The following is a 23,345-nucleotide window of genomic DNA, read 5'->3' as shown; positions in this document are numbered from 1 at the left end:
GATATAGACGCCATCACATGGATTATGTAACATCCAGGGAATTTGATTGAGGAATTAATTTATTGCACAAAGAAAAATATTCCTACTTTTTAAATAAAATTTGGGTGACCTGGGCCTAGTGGCAACCTGACTCAGTGTCTTCAGCCTGATGACCTAAGTCTGACTCATGAAACTCACATGGTACAAGGGAGAACTGGCTACAACTGCCACATGCTGCCATGGGATACACATGCCACTGTGGCACATACAGTAAACGTGTGTGTGTGTGTGTGTGTGTGTGTGTGTGTGTGTGTGTGTGTGTGTGTGTGAGAGAGAGAGAGAGAGAGAGAGAGAGAGAGAGAGAGAGAGAGATTTGAAAAGGAATTATTGGAAGAAGGATTGCTAGCTAGCACCTTTACCTGCTGAACCATCTTGCTGGCCTGGCAGATCAGTTTTATTAACTTTCATATGTTAAGATGTTAGGATTTGCCAGGTGGTGGTGGCTGCAGTGGCGCACGCCTTTCATTCCTGCACTCGGATGGCAGAGTCTGGCGGATCTCTGTGAATTCAAGACCAGCCTGGTCTACAAGAGCGAGTTCCAGGATAGCCTCCAAAGCCACAGAGAAACCCTGTCTCGAACACCCCCCATAAAAAAAAGATGTTAGGGTTTGTTTGTTTTGAGACAGTTTCACTGCATGGTGCTGATAGGCCTTGGACTCACTATGTAGCCTAACTTTGAACTCACAGAGATCTGCTTGCCTCTGTGTCTCCAGTGCTGTGATTGCTGAGATTAAAGGCGTACATCACACCTCCTGGCCTGAGAGGTTCAAGAGTGATGTTTAGACCACTGGTGGTGGCACACGCTTTTAATCCCAGCACTCAGAAGGCGGAGGCAGGCGGATCTCTGTGAGTTCGAAGCCAGCATACTCTACAAGAGTGAGGTTTAATATGCATTTTAACAATTTTTCCTGTTTTGACTGGTGCTGAGGATTAAATCTAGGCCTTCATCCATGCTACAAAGGGGTTCTACCACCACCCTGTATCCCTAGTCCTTTCTGTAATTTTTTTTTTAATTCTGAAGCAGGATTTACTTAAATTAACAAATTAGAGTTGAATTTTTTATTCTTCTGACTCAGCCTTCAGGGTAGCTGGATTTCAGGCCTGTACCACCAGGTCCAGCTAATTTGTACTTTTAAATTAAACATTTCTAAGCTAAAGACTAGTAAGCCCATATAGAATCTAATTAGACTGTAGCATGAAATCTAATAATGTAAAGTTTTATCTTAACTCAAACTGATATTTTAAATCCCCTGACTGAGTTACAAACAAACAAAAGCTTTCCCCCCATTTTTTTGGCAGACCAGAGAATCAAATCCAGGACCTTATGCCTGCTAAGTAAGCACTCTTCCATGAGCAACATCTCCAGCCCTTTTAGTCTTAATTTTAGGAGCTGGAGAGATTGCTCAGCAGTTAAGAGTACTAGTTACTCTTCCAGAGGATCTGTGTTCAATTCCCAGCACTTACTGGTTCACACAGGTCTGTAACTCCACTTCCAGTGATCTGATGCCCTCTCTTCTGACCTCCTTGGCACCAGGCAAGCACATGGTACACATGCACACAAGCAGGCAAAACTATCGTGCACATAAAATAAAGTTTAAAAATATCTATCTATCTATCTATCTATCTATCTATCTATCTATCTATCTATCTGATCTTTGCAGCCCATGCCTGTAATCCCAAGCACCTGGGAGACACTTGAGAGGAAAAGGCAGATGGATCTCTGTGAGTTCTAGGATAACCTTGTCTACGCAGAGAGGTCTTGTCTCAAACAAACAAAATCTTTGAAGACTTCTTTACTTGATGTGTATGAATTTTTGCCTGCATCCATGTATGTGCATGCCTGTGGGATCGCCTGGGAATTGAACCAGGATCCTCTATAAGAGCATTAAGTGCTCTTAGCTGCTGAGCTACATCTGCAACCCCCTATTATCTAAGTTCATCTCTTTAGTTTTGAAGGTTCAAAGGAGGCTGGCTGTTTTTCCTGGTACTGGGGTTCAAGCCCATAACCGTACCCAGAGCAGGCAACCACAGTACCACTGAACTATGTCCCTGACCCCTAGTGTTTAATCTTTCAATTATTTTCCAGTTTTATAGCATCAAAGCTTCTAACAAATATACTGAAGTTGCTTCAGCCTAAAGCAGTACTTAGAAATATTACTGTCTAGTGCTATTTCTAATATTACTTTGATGATATCCTGAGTTTAATTTTTCTCATCACCTCCCAGAAGCTAAAATATTGATTTTCCTAATTACAATTCTATGTATTTGGGTGCTATTTTTATTTTCTATCACTAAAGAATTGAATAGCACAACCAGTGTAAGTGATGTGCTAGTGTGTTGTCATATAAATGCTCAAGGTACAGCTTCTAATGGTGAAAAACGGGAAAATAAATCGACCTTGATGAAGTGTGTCTTCTTTTGTCTGTTCCCAGGAAAGTTTATTTCAGGTATTTCCACTGCTGGAATGATTAGCGCTAACAGCTTTCCCCCTCCATTTTATTTTACAGGCTCTCTTCATCTTTCTGATATATGGGGTGTACAACACAGAGGTAAGTCTGCTTGGAGTAGCTCAAGGCTGACAGAGTGAATGAGAGAAATGACAGGTTTCTTATCTTGATAACTGAGGGACAAAGTTGGCTTTTCATATGCGTGTCCTACTGCCCTTCATGCTTGGACTAGCTTATATGAATCCCAGCTTACCATTAAACACTGACACCCAGAATAAAGGGACAGCCTCATTTCTCACTGGCATTGACTAATATTTTAGTACTGCCTGAAGTTTTTGAATTTTCAGTGTTTAACACTTAGCTATACTTGACAGTTTTAGGAAATACTTAAATGTAGTTGCATAGGATTAGAAAGGTACAATGCCTCCTCAAACTACTCAGAGAACACAGTTTTTAACTTTTCCAGGCAGACTCAGAGAGGCCTGTGTTCATTCCTAAATAATAATCTTCATGGTTTTAATTGTGAAATTTCTCAGGAAGTTATTTAATTACTAGAAGCCATTTAGAAAAACATTATGAGAAAACGGACATGCAATTTAAGAAAACACACTATGTAAACAACTACTGTGCAGGTCATTTGATTAAAAATGTCAGCGAAGGGCGGCTGGGCGGTGGTGGTGCACGCCTTTGATCCCAGCACACGGGAAACAGAGGCAGGTGGATCTTTGTGAGCTCGAGGCCAGCCTGGTCTACAGAGTGAATTCCAGTAAACCCTGCCTCTGGGGGAAAAAAAAAAAAGTCATTGATGTATAAATTACTCCTAAGAAAGTTGCTGTTGCTTTAGATTTTTCATGCCCACTGTGAAAGTGAGTGCCTTTTATACTTATTAGGTACATTATTTATACATTACTTACTTGGTTTTGTTTGAAGAACTTTTTTGTTATTTTTGTTTTTGAAGACAGGGTTTCGCTGTCCTGGAACTCCCACTGTAGACCAGGCTGGCCTCGAACTCACAGAGCTCCTGACTCTTCCTCCCGAGTGCTGGGATTAAAGGCATACACCACCAAAACCCAGTTTGTTGGTAGAACTTTAATTTCAAATTTTTACTCCAATTAAATAATGGGCAATTTTGCATGAGTCTCTAGGCATTCCCTATTGAAAGGGTGAGGAGGATGGGGTATGTATCCTAGCATAGAAAATAACGATAGCAAATATTTTACAAAGGAGGCTAGAGAGCAACCAACGTGACAAGCAAACTCAGACGACTGGAAAGTATGTGGCATTTAAATACCATCTGATGATGAAGTATGTGTGGGCGTGTTTTACAGGACGGCTGCACCTGGGATTACACGTGGTTTCCCTTTGCTGTAGCCTTGAGGTAGGTTGGCAGTGAGACAATTTTTTCCAACGGTACCTCTATGGCGGTCTCAAAGACTCCTCCAGTAAATGCAAAGGCACGCGTTATTACTACTGTCCCCGGCTGAAAGGAAGGACTAACGAGGAACAGGTTCTGTAATAATGCTATGACGAGTTTAATGCTTTCAGACAGAATCACAGGTGCCTCAAGGAGTCCATGTCTAGGTTTGATTTTGACTCCATGCCTAGATCGCAAGCCCTAAAGCATAGAAAACGCCAAAGTTCAGTCCTCGGGTTCTCCACCCTCCCCAACCCCTTTCTCTGCGGCTCCCACGCCACGCTGCCACACGCTCTCCCGGCGTCCCCCGACTTCCCGCCCCTCGGGTTCCACCTCCCGAGCGTCTTTTCCCCAGAAACCCTCAGCCACTCTCTGCTGCTCGACGCAGCCACCAATCACGTCCCCTCGCTGCGGAAGCCCCTCCGCAGCCGGGCTCTAAGTCCCCGCCCCTCCTGCCCAGCCCCCAGCAGCTCCGCCCAACCGCCCCCTTGATTGACAGGCGGGCCAGGCGGAAACTGCGGCGCAGGCGCACTGAGCCCGCAGCGCTCTCCTCTGGTCCGGTCGAGGAGTTCCCGGCAGACACCGCGCCGCGGCTGCGCAGAAGCGGGGAGGCTTTTAATTCCATTGTGGAGAGGACGGCGTTATTTTTATTAACTGGAGGCGACGGCGGCTGCGGCGGCGGCGGAACCCGTAAGTGTGGCCGGCGGGCCGGGGCGGGCGCGGGGGCGGCCAGGGAGGCCTCGGGGCCGAGCGCGCAGGGCCGGAGGCGGCGGGGCTGCGGACGGGCGCCGGCGCGGTGCGGGGGCGGCGGCGCGGCGGGTCCCAAACGCTGCTGGTGTGGTCCCGGCCCGGGGCCCGGCCCTACCGCCGTTCCCCCTCTTCCCTCCTCTCCCTCCTCTCCGCAGCCAGGCCTCCTCCGGGGTATGAAAATCGGCAGCGGGTTCCTCAGCGGCGGCGGCGGTCCCGGCAGTAGCGGTGGTAGCGGCTCCGGCGGCAGCTCCGGCGGCGCCAGGAGAGCCGAGATGGAGCACACCTTTCCCCAGGGTATGGTTATGTTCAACCACCGGCTCCCCCCGGTCACCAGCTTCACCCGGCCGGCGGGGACGACCGCCCCTCCCCCGCAGTGCGTGTTATCCTCCTCTACCTCCGCAGCCCCGGCCGCAGAGCCCCCCCCTCCGCCAGCCCCGGACATGACTTTCAAGAAGGAGCCGGCGGCGTCAGCCGCGGCCTTCCCTTCGCAGAGGACCTCCTGGGGATTCTTGCAGTCCTTGGTGAGCATCAAACAGGAGAAACCTGCGGATCCCGAGGAGCAGCAGTCCCACCACCACCATCACCACCACCACTATGGGGGGCTGTTCGCCGGGGCCGAAGAGAGATCACCAGGCCTAGGAGGCGGGGAAGCGGGGAGCCACGGCGTCATCCAAGACCTCAGTATTCTCCACCAGCATGTCCAGCAGCAACCAGCCCAGCACCACCGTGATGTATTACTGAGCAGCGGTAGCAGGACTGATGACCATGGCAACGAGGAGCCAAAGCAGGACACTAACGTCAAAAAGGCAAAGAGGCCAAAGCCAGAATCTCAGGGAATCAAAGCCAAGAGGAAGCCAAGTGCATCTTCCAAACCTTTGGTTGGAGATGGAGAAGGTGCCGTCCTCTCCCCAAGTCAGAAACCTCATATCTGTGATCACTGTAGTGCTGCTTTCCGGAGCTCCTATCACCTGCGGAGACATGTCCTCATTCACACAGGAGAAAGACCTTTCCAGTGCAGCCAGTGTAGTATGGGTTTCATTCAGAAGTACCTGCTGCAGAGACACGAGAAAATTCACAGTCGAGAGAAACCCTTTGGATGTGATCAGTGCAGCATGAAGTTTATTCAGAAGTACCATATGGAGAGACACAAGAGGACACATAGTGGAGAAAAGCCATATAAGTGTGACACTTGCCAACAGTATTTTTCCAGGACTGACAGATTGTTGAAGCACAGGCGCACATGTGGTGAAGCCATAGCAAAAGGAGCCGCTAGTGCAGAACCTGGGTCATCAAACCATAATAATATGGGTAATCTGGCTGTGTTGTCTCAGGGAAATACAAGTTCTTCAAGGAGAAAATCGAAGTCAAAAAGCATAGCTATTGAAAATAAGGAACACAAGACTGGCAAAACAAATGAATCACAAATGTCAAACAATATAAACATGCAGAGTTACTCAGTTGAAATGCCTACTGTGTCTACCAGTGGAGGCATAATTGGCACTGGAATAGATGAACTACAGAAAAGGGTGCCAAAATTGATCTTTAAGAAGGGCAGCAGAAAGAATACAGATAAAAGCTACCTTAATTTTGTGTCACCATTACCAGATGTAGTTGGGCAGAAGTCCTTGTCTGGTAAACCAAGTGGCTCACTTGGCATAGTATCAAATAATAGTGTGGAGACCATTGGTCTTCTCCAAAGTACAAGTGGCAAACAAGGTCAGATAAGTAGTAATTATGACGATGCCATGCAGTTTTCAAAGAAGAGAAGATACTTACCAACTGCCAGCAGCAACAGTGCCTTTTCTATAAATGTAGGACACATGGTCTCCCAACAGTCAGTCATTCAGTCTGCAGGTGTCAGTGTTTTGGACAATGAGGCGCCATTGTCACTTATTGACTCCTCAACTCTAAATGCTGAAATTAAGTCTTGTCACGACAAGTCTGGAATTCCTGACGAGGTCTTACAAAGTATTTTGGATCAGTACTCCAGCAAATCAGAAACGCAGAAGGAGGATCCTTTCAATTTGACAGAACCACGAGTGGATTTACACGCCTCAGAACACTCAGAATTGGTTCAAGAAGAAAATTTGAGCCCAGGCACCCAAACACCTTCAAATGATAAAACAAGCATGTTACAAGAATACTCCAAATACCTCCAACAGGCTTTTGAAAAATCCACTAACGCAGGTTTTACTCTTGGACACGGTTTCCAGTTTGTCAGTTTGTCTTCACCTCTCCACAACCACACTTTGTTTCCAGAAAAACAGATATACACTACATCTCCTTTGGAGTGTGGTTTTGGCCAATCTGTTACCTCAGTGTTGCCATCTTCATTGCCAAAGCCTCCTTTTGGGATGTTGTTTGGATCTCAACCAGGTCTTTATTTATCTGCTTTGGATGCTACACATCAGCAGTTGACACCTTCCCAGGAGCTGGATGATCTGATAGATTCTCAGAAGAACTTAGAGACATCGTCAGCCTTCCAGTCCACATCTCAGAAATTGACTAGCCAGAAGGAACAACAGAAAAATTTAGAGTCCTCAACAAGCTTTCAGATTCCATCTCAGGAGTTAGCTAGCCAGATCGATCCTCAGAAAGACATAGAGCCTAGAACAACGTACCAGATTGAGAACTTTGCACAAGCATTCGGTTCTCAGTTTAAGTCGGGCAGCAGGGTGCCAATGACCTTTATCACTAACTCTAATGGAGAAGTGGACCATAGAGTAAGGACTTCAGTGTCAGATTTCTCAGGGTATACAAATATGATGTCTGATGTAAGTGAGCCATGTAGTACAAGAGTAAAGACACCCACCAGCCAGAGTTACAGGTAAGGTCTCAAGAGTGACCAGGCTGGGAGTCTTCTAATGTAATTTTCTTTTATTTTGAGAACACTGCCATTGGAATGTTTCTACACGATCCTATTAAGAATAATGTAATGCCCTTTCAATGCAACTTTTCATATTTAGTTTATTTTGTTAGTGTGATTTTAGCTGTTTGTATTATGATTTTTAATCAAAATCAATAGATTAAAAATAGTTTGACATTCAAAGTGACAATGTTTAGCAATCAAATTTACATGTATAGATTGTCAGGGAATAGCCCAAAAGTTTTAAATGCAAAAAAAACAAAAAAACAAAAACTACAGGAAAAAAAAAAAAGAAAAGGAAAAAGGAAAAAAAAAAACTTTGTTGCTAGGATTAAGGTTATTCTAATTGCTTTACTCTCAGGAAAGTGTAATAACGCATGGGAATTCTGTACGTTATCACCGTAATGGAATATCCAATTTACAAATAGTATGATATACATTTCATTGTTTAAGTTAAGGGATCTTAAACATTTCAGATTGCTCTTTCTGGGCTGATAGAATATACATTTTATCATTTAAGTAAGGGATCGAAAACATTTCAAATGCTATCTCTGTCTGGGCTGATCCAAAATTCTGAGATTGTTGGCTACCTATATTTTGTTGCAGCTTTTAAATGTACTCCAAACTTCCAAACCCACATTCATTCCAGCTTGGTAGAACAAATATTCTTGGATCTTTGATCAAAGCCTGGAATGATAGCTTTAATAAAAGAAAGAGGAGAAGAAAGCGCCCTCTTTCTCCAGCTCTAACAGGGCTGTAATTCCATTAAGTGATTCTGTTAGTCTAGTACAGTGTTAAAACCCAAGTGGTTGGTTGGTTTCAGTATTAGAAAGTTGGATTCGCGTAATACATTGAAATTTGGGGTATGCATTATTCATTATACATGGCCTAAAAACATTCTCTCACTTATGCTATTACGTACCACCTTCACTTCTGGTTTTTTGGTACTTGTTCTTAACTTCCTCTTCAAGTTCTAGGCCTTCTTGTTCCTTCTCCCTGTCGTGATGGTTTCAATTTTAGAGTGATTTATCATCTAGTAGATGATTGATTATGCATTTTATATGTCTTATGGCATCTAAATACTAAACAATAGGGTAAACATCCCTGACTTCATCTTTTTTTTTTTTTTTTTTTAACAAGCCCAATACAGATTTCCATGTACAAGCTATAGATATTAAAGGGTTGTAATTCCACCTGGTAGCATAGCTTGTGTAACAGATAAGAGTGTATATTTACTAATGACATCAGAGCTCTTTGTGAAATTGCAGCCTTTAATGTACATTTTGAAGGGGTGTATGAGTCAGTATTGTACAGGGATCTTGTAAAGTCATCAAAACTTGCTATGAACGCTAATTGCCATTTGAAGCTACTGATAGGCAGTGGCTCAGCTCTAAACCACTTTTTAGCAATTGTATTTTTTCCTGATTATATTTTTTAATGTACTTTGATGTTTATGCTGATGAGTTTTTTATGTACTTTTGGTGATGTTTCAGTCTTATGAACTCTTCTGACGTCAGAAAAGTACCACTGGTTGTTTGCAGTCTTATTGTGTAATCAGCCTACCACAGGCTTCCATGTATAATAAAGTAATTAATATTGTGCAAGTGTAAAACACTTCTGTTATAAAAGCAGTGTTTTGGAAATAAGAAATTATTAAAAATGGTTACAAAATACTAGTTAAATTCCCTTTTCCCATCTTCCTTTAGCTTTAGTTAGCTAAAGGGTACCAACTTGTCATTGAAAGATTCTTAGAAAATGTGTTTAATTCTTTTAATACACTCAGTACTAAAATGTCTGTATGTCTTATTAAGTGCAGTAAGTTCTATTGGGTACAGAGACAAGTGTGATCAAAGGATGGAGAGGACCTTTACCCCTGTATCTCTTAAGCTGTATGACTTCTCTCTCTTGTTTTATACAGGTTTTGAATTTCTTTAACTTTTATTGTGTGTACTGAATACTACATATGTATTATTCTGATTGTTTGCTCTAGTTTACTACCAATAAAAGTCCTGTTAATCACAAAATTGAAGAAAGGAGATATCACTTAGTCATATTTTCAGTTTTCTGTGGATTACATTTCATAAACTGTTCACATTGATGGTATAAATGTAATTTAGGAGCTTGCATTTTTATTGTATTTTTAATGTATTTTGTCTTTTTAGGTTTATATGAAAATGCATTGAATATTTTGTTTGAGGTGCACAATAATATAAAGAATAGAAATCTAATATGTAAATTACACTATTGAAACTAGGTTAACCATCCTAAATATTCTAGGGAGATTATTTATTTGAGGCTTTATTTAAAAGTTACATCGCAATATTTTGGCTCAAGGTGTTATATATCCTTTTGCCTCAAAGAGTAATAATAAAATTACAGATGATGGATTAATGGTCTTGAGCATTTTTAGTAAGAAAAAAGCTAAATTGTAGCTAACATGTTAAGAAATTGAGAGCATAGGTGTTAGAGGGAAAAGGTAAAGCTATAATATAGAAGATACAGAAAAGGTATTTGAAGTAAATAAATACTAACTTTAAATGATAAAAGAAGCAGAACTTGGTGACCATACCCTTAGTCCCAGCGCTGGAGAGGCAGAGGCAGGTGCATCTCTTGAGTTCAAGGTCAGACTGGTCTACAAACTGAGTTTTAGGCCAGCCATAGCTGCAATGGTACCTTGTCTAAAGAAAAAGTTGCACATCTTTTGGGGTGTTAAGAAAACTGCTGTGAGGTTTAGTGGTATGGATATCGATGGACTAGTAATGAAAATACTAAAGTGTAGAATGCTCCTAGCGGCTGTTTGCATGTGTGTAATGATACTTATAGTAAAGGTTAGCATGGGCCTGTGCGATTAGAAGGTAGGATGGTTTGTTTTGCCAGTTACTCCCACATTTGGTTGTCTCTTGGAGTGAGTGCTGACCAAGAAGCTTCACTAAATGCAATATGACTCCAGTTACCAGAGTCCCTAAACAGCTTGTTTTCCCTATGTTAGCTCAAACAGATAAGAATTTCAAAACCCACTTGCCTGCCTTTTTGTTTTCCTTTCGTGGAATGCATATAAATTTGATTGTTTTAATTATTGACTTTTGTTTTTAAGACATTAGACTATGTATGGGCTGGGAATATAGGTAGTTCCTGCCCAGCATGCACAAGACTTCTGGATTGTTTCTATCTCTCAAATTGAGTTGAGTAAGCTAGCTCTCCCTAATAAGCACTGGGGAGGTAGAGGCTGACAGATAAGAAGTTAAGGGTTATCTCTGGCTACTTATGAGGTTTGAAGCCAGCCTGAGCTACATGAGACCCTGTCTCAAAAAGAAAAAAAGGCATTAGGTGTGAGATAGTGAGAGCAATGCTGTGGGTTTCTATTGAATGGATACGTTCACAGTGGTGACTGCTTTTCAGCAATTACTGACCAGTAGTTTGTGAGGTAATTTGATGAGGACAGGATGGTGTGCTTAAATGTTTAAGTATTGCAAACATGATACAAACGTCTACCTCAGATTTCATGTATTGCACTAATTAGGCAGAAGTTGTCCATTTTAATATTCTTTTGTCCCTGATAATCAGCATTTTATAATTAAGTGTAGTGACCTTTAAGCCTGGCTGGGTGACAGTTTAAGCAGCTAACCTCATGTGTAACCCTTAGCCTCTAAATTCATAGGTTCTTGTTGAACAGAAGAGAGGAAGGGAAAAAATTTCAACTACAAACTATTTTTAGACTAAAAACATTCTAAAGGCTGTCATTTTCTGAGTTTAGTGGTCTTCGTGTTCTCAGTAGATACAGAATGATAGGATTTAGTTCTCATGACACAGGGTAGGACTGCCAGTGCAGAGCTAGGTCCCCAGCTGCTTGAGGTGGTGTCCATAGTGTCACAGAGAGGGATCTGGGCAGTTGATTATCTGCTTGTACCCTCTGAGTTGCTAGAGTTCCTGGTAGATTTTTAGGGGAATTATGTTATTTTTTTTATGTTCTTAATTTATAACTTAGAATGAACAGCATTAAAGATAGCACCTTGGGATTATGTTGTCTTACCCTTGATTTAAAATACAAAAAAGTATTTGAGACTATTTAGTTTCAATGAAGGCATTACCTTTATGAGGACATACACTTTTAAAATCCTTGTTTCCATTTTGTTTTGCTTAGAAATACATTTGAATGTGATTGACTTAATGTAGGTCCCAAATTTTGTTCTGTTTTGGGGTTTTTTGTTTGTTTTATTTTCAGACAGGGTTTCTCTGTGTAGCCTTGGCTGTCCTGGAACTCTGTAGACCAGGCTGGCCTCGAAGGGTTCTAAATTCTTAGCTTTGTAGCTTATGCAGTGAAATACTACCTAACAGTTTTGGGGTTCACAGATTGGGCACTTGGTAGAGTCAGTGCCTTCCTAAGTGCACATTAGTGGAAATACAACTGCACATGGTAATTTACAAGTCAGTCAACAAGCACATTGCTTACATATGGACACCTATTAACCCCTTCCTTAGAAAATACTTATATTCTGAAATTTTATTGTACAAATAAAAAAATTAATGCCTGAAATGTATCCAGTACCTAATTTCTTCATCTGCAGCTTATTTTCTCCCCATCTGTTGGAAACATTTAGGTTAAGTTGGAAGATAGGCCAGTCAAAAGTTGTGTAGGACTGGGCACACAGTGTTTCCATTAACAGAAATGTTGGCAATATAATGATTAGCCAGTTACAGAAGTGCTTTAGCTGTACAAAATTGGGATCTGGATATGTACTGGCAGATAAACAAGCAAGCAGAACCAGCCCATACCTTTTTATGTAACAGGAAGAAGACTACTCAACATAGCTCACATGTGACTAGCTGGGCTGAAATGTGCCGTGTGAGAAAAGACATGAAAAGCATGCTATATTTTGAAATGGGTCATTCTTGGGAAGTACAAATGAGTAGCTAAGGGAAAGTTGATGATTTAGACTCCCAAGAGGAAGACTTGTATTTTTCCTGTGTTTGTAGAGAATAAAGGAATGGGTAAGGGGTGAGTATTAAGGGACAGAAGGAGCGAGGGAGATGAAATGTCACCGCAGTGTTAGCAGGGGTCTTGACCCACGGGGTAAAGGGGATCTTTGGGAATCTGCTCTTACTGTCATGTCACTCTTCCACTTCAGACTAATTGGGGTACTTCGGTTTGTTGTGAACTTTAGTACTATTGTGGAACAATTAATAAATAACTCTTCACAGACAACTGTGCTGAACTTCTGTTTACATTCCTGATCTAGGAAAAAGATGGCTAACCTTTGTGTTTATATATTAAATCTCTTTTTTAGTAACTCCTGACAGCCTCCGTTGGTTGGTAAGCATTTTAACTAACGCATTTTTGCCAGGCTAGTCGAAAGTATTGTTATGTGTGACCAAATAAATATGCTTAGAATTTAGGAATTAAGATTAAAAGCTCTTAATTCACATTTCCTATCCACCAGAAGAGCAATTTACAAGTATACTGTATGAAGGCATAATACATTGTAACAATGGTTTTGAGTGACTGTAAAAACTTGGAATGCCTTCTTTTATAGTTATGCCTTGAAAATGTTTTTAAATTTTAAGTTGTGGCTAGTTCATTTGTGTATTCCACTGTTTATTTTATGGTTCTGAAGATTGAACCAGGGTCTTGCACTGAAGTAGGCAAATCCTCTACCAATGACGTATATCCTCAGCTGTTTCTACTTAAAAAAAAAAAAAAAAAAAGTGTCATACAAAAATTATCCATTGGAAAACCAAAGTTTAAAATGGGATCTAAAAAGCCAGTTTTGGTAGCCCACGCCTTTTATCCCAGCACTCAGGAGGTAGAGGCAAGTGGATCTCTGTGAGTTTGAGGCCAGCCTGGTCTACATAGTTCAGGACAGCCAGAACTACATAGTGAGACCCTGCCTCAAAAATTAAAAAACATGAAATCTAAAGTGTTAAACAGTAAGTTTGGTATGAGTGCATTTTTAAAGTCTCAAAGTGTTATTTTCAGATTCAAATTTTAGAGGAGATTGCAAAATTAAGATCAGCAGCATCACCATTTTTTGTTTGGTCATATGAAAACTTGCCTCTTTCCTACAAGAAAGCCATGAGCAAGCATTCGAGAGTTCCCTTTTCACACACAGTAAGAACTGCACATAGGTGTCTTCAGGGTCCCCATGAATAGCCTGCCCATGACCTCGATTGATTTATGAATTGAACTGGAAAGCCTTTCTAAGGATTTTAGAGGCTGACTGAGTGGCCCACGACAACTGAATGCATGGTCAGGCTAGAAAGATGACTTGAGATATCTTAGATGCATAACAACTTTAGTTGGTCTGAACATTGTTTTCCACTTTTATTATAAGTCTTCCCAGCAGGGCATGGTAGCTGGGGCTTGAACTTCCAAAACTTAAAAGAGTGAGAGCAGGAGAATTGCTGTGAGTTTGAGGCCGGCCTAGGCTATAGTGGTTACCCTGTCTCAAAACAGCAAAAGTATAGCCTTTCATTTTGCATTTTAGAATTGAATTAGGATCCTGTTGTAAGAAATTTTATATTGATATGTAAAATAAGATGGTTTTTAATTTAAAAAAGCAGAGGAAAACAAGAATTTTATTTCTTTAGATTTGGAGGGGCAACTGCATGAATTCTAAGCATTGCATTATCTTAAAAAAAAATAGGTCATGGTTACACTTAACGTAAATGAGTACTTTTCTGAAGTACTAATGTATGAAGTACTTTAGATATGGCTCACAAAACAAATTTTTAAAACTGTGGAGACAGATTTGTCTCTATATGGCCAGTTACAGAGGATCTCAGGGAGATGAATATTAATAGACTTGTTTACTATGTATTCCTTTTAAAACATAAGTCTTGAATTAAATTTATTTGGAAGATTGATAATAGTGACAGAGTGGACAGTGGGTTACTGTTCATGAATTACAGGGCAATATTTAAAGATTAAAATGTACTTGCAGCTCCTAGAGTGGCCTAGCATGTTTAATAATATATTACTATTTTGTTTCCTCTTTCATCTCATTAAACTTATAAATTTCTAAATCAGCATGGTGTAGTGAACACCTGTAGTCTCAGCACTTGAGAGGCTGAGACAGATCATGAGTTCAAGGGCAACCTGAGCTACATAGACCCTGTATCCAGAAAAAAAAAAGATGATGATGATGAAAATACCTTTTGCCTTTAAAGTCTGTCAACTTGTTTATAAATGCAGCAAGTTTTCTACAATGTGCAAGTAACATTTATAGAAATTGGTTATATGATGAGATAATTTCAAGACTTCCCACGACATTCAATTATGAAAATAACTTTTCAGATTTCCACGTTAGAAATAGACATACATTTTGTAATTTAGTAAGAAAGGGTTGCTTTGGATTATGTTGTCAACCAGCTGAGCCAATTGCTCCATCTGGAACTGAAGAGCAAAAGCACCTTTGAGCAGCCTGGAAGCACTGTTTGTTAAAATTGTTCAGTACTGAAATAGCTTTTGGGATTTGGACAGCTGAATGTGAGAGCAGAAATTCAAAATATATAGAGTTGTCTTTGATCAGTGATGGCTTATCTGCTATGTGTAAACAGTGATTTAGATGATCATATTTATCTCACTTCCTGCACTCATGCCCTTGATCTGTAATAATGTAATAAGGTAGTTAGAACACAAATTACTGAGGACTGAATATACTTCTTTTTTCCCCTATTATTGGGGACTGAATATAGTTTTTTTCTTTTTTAAGAATGGGGGTTTTCAAATGGGATACTAGCAAAAGCTGATGGTGGGGACAGTGGTCACAATAAATAAGATGTTTGTGTGTGTGTGGATGTTAGGAACCTGACTTCTGGTGAGTGTGCCTGGGAAACCTAGGGCCATTGAACTGATTACTGTTTCAATTCTTTGTTCTTGTAAGTTATAAACAGTATCTGGATTCTCCCCAACAAACCACATCTTCCTAGGGCTTTCAAATACTCAGCACTTTGGGTTTATTGTAAAATGTAAATCAAAACAGGCTTTTCAAGAAAAGAATTGTTTTTATTTGGTAAACTGAAATGTCTGTTCCAAGAAGAAATTAAATAATTGGAAGATACTAAGGAAGAGGGGGTGTGTGGGGAGGGTTGTTTTTTTGTTTTCGTTTGTTTAATTTCAGCTAGGTAGTGATGCCCAGTGCTTAGAAGGCAGAGGCAGGAGGATTTTGAATTTGAAGCCACCGTATATTCTTTGAACAGAGTGAAACAAAGAAACCAGAAAGTTGGCTCATACTGGAAGTGCTGTTATTCCTGTTATTCATTCTGTGAAAGCCTGTTGTCAATGACATAAACGAATGTTAAATTTTAATAATTTTCTTTTTTAAATATAGCATCACTTTTAACTTAGAGGTAGTTGAAAATGGTTTTGATAATTTTATAATTTAATTTTATAATTTGACTTTGTTGGTTTGGTTTACTGTTAGCAGTGGTAGAGGGCTTGAGGGTGGGTGGTAGGTAGAGTGTTTGCTTCACATGCATGGAGCCCTGGGTCAGTCTCCAAATTCCTGTGGTGAGAAGCCAGGCATTGTGGCCCATGCATGTGATCCCAGAAGACAGGGGCAAGTAAAACTCCAATCCAGACTAGACAACACAGTAAGACTTCCCTTGGAAAAAAAAAAAAAATCGGTCGGTTAGTGGTGGTGCACACCTTTGATCCCCAGCATCAGGAGGCAGAGGCGGGAGGATCTCTGTAAGTTCCAGACCAGCCTGGACCACAAATCGAGTTCCAAGACAGCCAGGACTGTTTCACAGAGAAACCCTATCTTGAAAAACAAAACAACAACAGGATATCCCTTGAAGACAAGTCTTAATTTGTAGGCATCATTTGAGGGACAACTGTAGCATGCAACCATAAATGACAAAGGGACTGAGTCTCAATCATTGCTTCCTGCCAGCAGGAGCTTCTACTTCAAACTGTTAGAACTAGTTTGTATCTGACTCAAACTCTAGTCCATTGGTTAGAAGGTCCAATTTTGCAGAAACCTAAAGAACTGCCCTGACAGAGCATGTACATCCTGAAGAGTGGGCTGCTTGATAGGGACATCCTCTCTACTGGTGTTACCTTGTTTACTTCTGCAGACAGACAAAGGCAGAATAACAGGATGAACACAGTGTGTTAAACTTTGAGCCAGGCAGAGCCAAGCGAATTTCTAAGTTTGAGGCCAGCCTGGTTTACAAATTGAGTTCTAGGCTCCAAAGGTACACAGAGAAGCCCTGTCTCGAAAAACCAAAGAAAAGAAAAAGAAAAAAGGGAAGTGAATAAACCAGGTGGTAGTGGTGGTGCACACCTTTAATCCCAGAACTTGGAAGGTAGGGGCAGGCAGATATCCATGAGTTCCAGGCCAGCCAGAGCTGTTACTCAGAGAAACCTTGTTTTGAAAAACAAAACAAAACAAAACAAAAAACCAGAAAGAAAGTAAAAAAAAGAAAAAAGAAACTTTAAGCAGAGAATCACTGGAAATGGTGGCGCCAGGCTGCAAACATGCTTGACTTTAAAGCTCCCTTGCTTCCCGCAATACTCAGGATCTAGTCTAGCACCAGCCTTCAGCTAGACTTAGCAGAAAGAACCCAAGCCCCAAGTGTCAGTCAGCTCTTCTCCTGGCTCTAGAACTTTTAAGTCACTTGACTAGGAGGAAACTGCTCCATCTGTTTTTGTTTCATAATCAACATTTTATTTTAAAATGTTTATTATAATGAGTGTGCACTTGTGTGTGTGCTCGAACAGTGCATGGATGAAGGTCATACAGCAACCTTTTGGACTTGGTTCTTTCCTTCCCTGTGTGGGTTCTGGGAATGGAATGCAGGTCACCGGGCTTTGCCCCAATTGCCTTTACCCTCTGAGCCATTTCCTGACCCTTACCTGTTTTTCGATTACCATCTGCATAAATAAAAAATGGATATAAACATACTTGCCTGCTTGGTTTTCAGGACTCTTCTGACCAGAAGAGCAGAGGACAATGTGACAGGGTAGGCTTAGAGCCCAAGGAATGCTAACTGCCCACATTACATTAAAGCGGTTGACCAGCAGGACTGGGATGACTGAATGCATGGGACTGAAGCTTCTATTTTTATCTACTCCTTTTTATAGGATCCATCTCTCTCCCACTGATGATTCTTTTGTTCTGATGGCTGTGGTACTCGGGCATTTGCAGCTTTCAATGTGTACACTTTACAGTGCTGTTGGTTGGAATTTGCAAGCTGGAAAACACATCTGTTGCAGACAAAAAAAAAAAGTATCAAACAGTTTTTAAACTGAACCTGGTGACTCAGATCCATGATCCCAGCACTTGGGAGGCTGAAGCAGGGGGATTGCCCAAGGTTCAAGGCTATTCTGGACCATATTATGAGTGTCAGATTAGACAGGGCTGTAAGAGATCCTGTCTCAAAAAGGAAAAGATAGGTTTTCCTCCATCTTTATAATGTTGGAGTTAGGGCTGGAGGAATAGCTCAGCCATTAAAGCCTAGGCTCACAACCAAAAGTAACGTTGGACTTATTTTGTAGTTTCTATCGGAAAGATGAATGTAAGGAAGTTTAGCATACATGCCGTCTTCCTCATCTTGTTTCCCCCAAACATAACACGCTGTAAAAGACAGGCAGGTAGAGCTTTATGAGTTTGAGGCTAGCCTGGTCTACGCAGGAAGTTCAAGACAACCAGGCCTGCATAGTGAGACTTTACTAAGAAAAGTATTTTTTATGTGTCTTCAGAATGAAAGAAAAATTAGTTAGAAAGTATACCAGGGCTGGAGCTTAGCTTAGTGGTAGAATACGTGCCTATCACCTGCAAGGCCCTGGGCTCCTTGTCAGTACGTAGAACAAACTTTAAAAAACGCAGAGAGAGGCCTCATTTGGCAGAATACTTGAGTAGCATGCTTGAAGCCCTGGGTGTGGTCCCTACCCGCCTGAAACTACAGCACTCAGGAGGTGGGAAAAAGCATCAAGTTCTAGGCCATGCTCAGTTGCAAAAGCAGTCTGAAGCCAGTCTGGGCTATGCTAGACACACTCTCTCTCTCTCTCTCTCTCTCTCTCTCTCTCTCTCTCTCTCTCTCTCTCTCTCACACACACACACACACACACACACAGAATTTGACAATATTTTGAAAATTTTCTCTATTTTTGTTTTTTCAGGACAGGGATTCTCTGTGTAGCTCTGCTATACTCCTGTTTAGTCAGACTGCTCAATCTTTTCCAATAAACAAATAAATAAAAAGTAAAAAAGGTTAAAAAAAAAGGAAATAAAATTTATTGCTTATTTATATTTAGGATTCAACTTCTTTAAAATAGAATCAAGCCTACATTTATTTACTTATTTTGTACATGAGTGCCATATACATACATGCATGTCATGGTGCTTTGTGTGTGTGTGTGTGTGTGTGTGTGTGTGTGTGTGTGTATGTGTGTGTGTGTAGGTTAGAAGATTACTTGAGGAAATTGGTTTTCTCCTTTGACCACTGAGCTATCTCCCCCAGCCCTTTTATTATGAGACAGGTTTTCAGTATATAACTCCTAGCAGGCCTCAGGCTGGCCCAAACTTCTGGATTATAGGCCTATAACACCATGGCTGGTGGGATTCGCCCTTAATAGCCTGGGATTTGAATTTGCTATCCTAAATCAGGACTCTCGGGGGCTGGAGAGATGGCACAGTGCTTAAGAGCACTGACTGCTCTTCCAGAGGACTGGGTTCAATTCCCAGCACTCACATGGCAGCTCACAACTGTCTGTAACTCCAGTTCCAGGAGACTTGACACACAGACATACAGGAAGGCAATAAGATAAATAAAAAAATAAAAAAACTAGGATTCTCAAGCATGTGGTGTTATTGAGAGTAGACACTTCTATTTGAAAGCCTATTTTTTGTTATTGTTATTAAGATATAACTCACTTTTCTTTTTTATTTTAAGGAATTGATACTTTTTAGCAAATTTGTGTAGGATACCTGTATAAGAGCAATATAGTTTTATCTACCACATTTGCTCTATTGTGGAGACCTCACTTTGTTGTTATTTTGTTTTGTTCTTTGGGTTTCTTTGGTGCTGGGATTAAAGGCATGCTCCACCCCCATCCAGCAAAGATTTATGTATTTTTATCTGCAATGTTGTTTTGCCTGCATGTGTGTCTGTGTGAGGGTGCCAGATCACTTGGAACTGGAATTACCGATAGTTGTGAGTTGCCATGTGGGTGCTGTGAATTGAACCCATGTCCCTCTGGAAGAGCAGCCAGTGCTCTTAACTGGTGAGCCATCTCTCCAGCCCGAGACCTCACATTTTTTTAAACATTTTGACATTATTTAGTATTTTCCAGCAGATTTAAGAGAATGAGTTTTTGAAAGGGTAGCTAGGCCCTATTGAATGTCTCGGGTCTGTAATCCCAGTCACAGGGGAGACTGAGGCAGGAAGATCACAAATTCAAGGCTAGCCAAGGCAACTTAATGAGAACCTGTTTATCAAATAAAGAAAGAAAAATGAAAACAGGGAGGGCTGGGGGTGTAGCTCAGTGGTCCAGTACTTGTCCAACATGTACGAGGCCCTAAATTCAGTTCCTAGTACCAGGAAAATAGACATGAGTGTCAGTGTCCCTTCTTTAACAGAAAAAGGACAGTGAATGAATGAGCACTTACAATAAACCATGTTTGCTTGCTTGTTTTAAGGCAGGGTCTCATTATCTAGCCCAGGCTAGCTTCAGACTCCAGCTCCTACCTCCCAGTGCTGGAATTATAGGCATGAATAACCTGATATTCCATGCTTCTGATGCTCTGTTTGCTGAATACAGCCTAATATCAGGCAACAATGTTGTAGAATTAAACTAACAGTCTAAAGAGAGATTAAAAAAAAATATCTTGTTTTATACCACCTTCTTTGTAGGCCAATATCTCCTTTATGTACACGTCAATGGCTATATAAAGACAGTAAAAGATCTGACATTGTTTTTTTGTTGTTGTTGTTTTGTTGGTTTTTTGGTTTTTTTTGGTTTTGGTTTTGGTTTTTGGAGACAGGGTTTCTCTGTGGCTTTGGAGGCTGTCCTGGAACTAGCTCTGATAGACCAGGCTGGTCTCGAACTCACAGAGATCCACCTGCCTCTGCCTCCTGAGTGCTGGGACTAAAGGTGTGCGCCACCACTGCCCGGCAAGATCTGACATTGTGATCTAACTTTTCACACAAAAATAACTCTGCTTTCAGTATCTCCTTTAAGATATGACATCACTCTGTAACAATATTTATTGAGTGCCAGGTACTGTTAGCTGTCAACAGCAGTCAAGAGTCAGATGGGTGGGGAGAATCTGATCAAATTGCATTATCTGTATATATAATACTCATGCCAAGAGAAAAAACATAAATATAAGGCATGTAATGAAATTGTGCAAAAGTTGAAACAAAATCGGACATATTTCTTTCTCTCAGGGGGTTTAAGTAAAGTCTATGACAAAGAAGGGCGTGAAGTGAGCATAGTATTGTCCACCTTTAATCCCAGCTCTCTGGAGGCAAAGGTCAGTGGATCTTTATGAGTTCAAGACTAGCCTGATCTACATACTGAGCTCCAGGCCAACTAAAGCTGCATAGTGAGACTCACTATGTATGTCAAAAAAAAACAAAACAAACAAACAAAAAAAAAACTGGGCAGTGGCGGTGGATCTCTATGAATTCAAGGCCAGCCAAGACTATACAGAGAAACCTTGTCTCAAAGAAAACAAAACAAAAACCTAACTAAATAAATAAATTAAAAAACAAGTATGAAACAGGTGTTAAGAAATAAAGGCTCTGGGGGTGTGTGCGGTCAGAATTGCATTAGTTTAGAATCATGGAGACTCAAAAGACATGAAGGAATTGGGCAAGCAAAGAGCATACAGAAAACGTGTGAAAGCCAGAAAAGCAGTGTATGGAATGGGAAGGTCCTGGGCCCACTGACCCTGGAATCCTACTCTTTCTTAGCTCTTCCCACTTCAGTCTATGGGCAGATATCCTGCTCTATCCCCAGAGTATGTTTGAATATCATGCTGTGTCCCCAGAGTGTGTCTGCAGTTGGTTCCCTCACTGCACAGGGGCAAACCATCATTTTCTCACTGTCTGTCTGAACTTCCCAGCTCTCTCCTCATTTTTATGACACTGCAACCCGTTCCCTTTGGAATCACTTGGATCACTCCAGTTTCAAACTGCAGCTCTGGCAGCTGCCACTCTTCTCAGGAATAACAGCCATACCTGCTGTGAGGTCCACACAACCACTCCCTGCTGGCCCCTTTCAGATCCTGTCCTACTGGTCTATCCCCTGGGAAAAGCAAGCCCAGGGCCACCTGGAAGCACAGCGTCTGTCACTCTTGTTCACATCTGCTGGTTCGTGGAAGGTACTCCTTTTACAGGACCTCGAGGAAGGAGTTTGAAGGAATGCTGGAGACTGTGGTTGTAGGAGGTGAGTGCCCAAGGACCGGGAGGAAGCTCTAAATGGAGAAGAGTGTGGCCAGACGAAGGGAAGCACAGAAGGTGTGAGATTTCTGGTAGAAGCTGGCTGTTAGTTATAGCATAATGGGTAGACCAAAAACTAAGAGATGGAGCCGTGTTTAATACGGTACTCTGTCTACACTCCCTCGGGGCTGGGCCCCTAGGGTTAGATTAGGTCACTATTGAAGAATATGTATGCTCCTCTCCTCCTATGGGATCCAGGATTGGATTCAGGTTGTCAGGTTTGCATGGAAAACAGTACCTACTGAGCCATCTCGCCTAGCCAATTGTGTGTAATTGTATTTTTTTCGTTTTGGTTTTCTTTTTGAGACAGGGTTTCTCTGTGTAGTCCTGGCTGTCCTGGAACTCACTCTGTAGACCAGGCTGTCCTGGAACGCAGAGATCCAGTTGGCTCTGCCTCCCTAGTGCTGGGATTAAAGGCATGCACCACCACCTGGCCTTCTTTTGTTTTTTGAGATAGTCTTGTTTTGTAGTCCCGGCTGGCCTAGAATTTGTTATGAAGTCCATGCTGGCCTCAAATTCATGATCCTCCTGCTTCAACATCCTAAATGCCTGGATTTCAGGTCTGTAGTACCAGGCCTACTGCTTAAAATTTAATTTCTGATTGGGGGAGGGAGGGAGAACTTCATTATTGATTTTGTGGAAGCTTTCAAATGATTTCCCCATGACCTGCACGGTAAAAAATAAATTTACATCAGCTAGAATGCACACCATAAACTTACTGAGCTGTTACAGAAATGTGATTTCTATTATTGACCTCTGATATGATTTATCGTATTTTAATTTTTAAGAGTGCTGGCTAGGATCCACTAGAAGTAGTTTATAACTTCAAACTCACAGCATGAGGCGATGAAGAGTCAGCTGTGAATGAGAGAAGGGATGGTACATTCAGGTCTTGACTTTGCCCTTCCCATTGTGCGGGGGTGGTGGTGGTGGCGGTGGTGGTTGCGGTGGTGGTGGTGGTGGTGGTGGTGGTGTGTGTGTGTGTGTGTGTGTGTGTGTGTGTGTGTGTGTGTGCGCGCGCGCGCGTATGCGTGTGCCGGGCTTTTATGCACTAGGCAAGCACTCTACCCTAGCTCATTCTTTATTTTCAAAGTAGGTTTCATCAAGTTACTCTGGCTGGTGTTAAACTATGTAGACCATGCTGGCCTCACACTCACAGAAATGCATCTGCCTCTGCCCACTCAGAGCTGGGATCAAGCACCACCATGCTAGGCCAGGGACAGATATTTTGCATGTGGTAGAGACAGTGAGGCCTAAGAAGAAACACTTTCCCTCGAAGGGCTAGAACTCAGTGCTCCTCGGTTATCTCTGTGAATTGGATTCTGACCAAGAGGCTTGTTAAACACACCCGTAAATTGAGATTGCCCGAGTGGAAAGGAAT

At 41.6% G+C, this 23,345-nt stretch overlaps 1 protein-coding gene across 2 annotated transcripts; it reads left to right on the top strand.

Moving 5' to 3' along the window:
• The first annotated feature begins 4,456 nt into the window (after nucleotides 1-4,456).
• On the top strand, nucleotides 4,457-9,540 carry Znf281 (zinc finger protein 281). 2 transcript variants are annotated; one of them, XM_027417473.2, is made up of 2 exons: nucleotides 4,457-4,590; nucleotides 4,810-9,540. In XM_027417473.2, exon 2 carries the CDS (start codon nucleotides 4,824-4,826, stop codon nucleotides 7,479-7,481), a length of 2,658 nt encoding a protein of 885 aa, XP_027273274.1. In that variant the 5' UTR covers nucleotides 4,457-4,590; nucleotides 4,810-4,823; the 3' UTR covers nucleotides 7,482-9,540. The 2 variants fall into 2 exon arrangements, with proteins under 2 accessions (XP_027273274.1, XP_027273273.1); XM_027417472.2 differs by having other exon boundaries at nucleotides 4,469-4,590; nucleotides 4,806-9,540.
• The last annotated feature ends 13,805 nt before the right edge of the window (nucleotides 9,541-23,345 follow it).

The sequence above is a fragment of the Cricetulus griseus genome, chromosome 5 (genome assembly GCF_003668045.3).
Source record: "Cricetulus griseus strain 17A/GY chromosome 5, alternate assembly CriGri-PICRH-1.0, whole genome shotgun sequence".
Taxonomy (NCBI): Eukaryota; Metazoa; Chordata; class Mammalia; order Rodentia; family Cricetidae; genus Cricetulus; species Cricetulus griseus.
This window is presented reverse-complemented; position numbering and strand designations above follow the sequence as displayed.

Excerpts from the sequence above, each read along its gene's own strand:
- Znf281 (XM_027417473.2), top strand. The coding sequence starts at position 4,824 with ATGAAAATCGGCAGCGGGTTCCTCAGCGGCGGCGGCGGTCCCGGCAGT.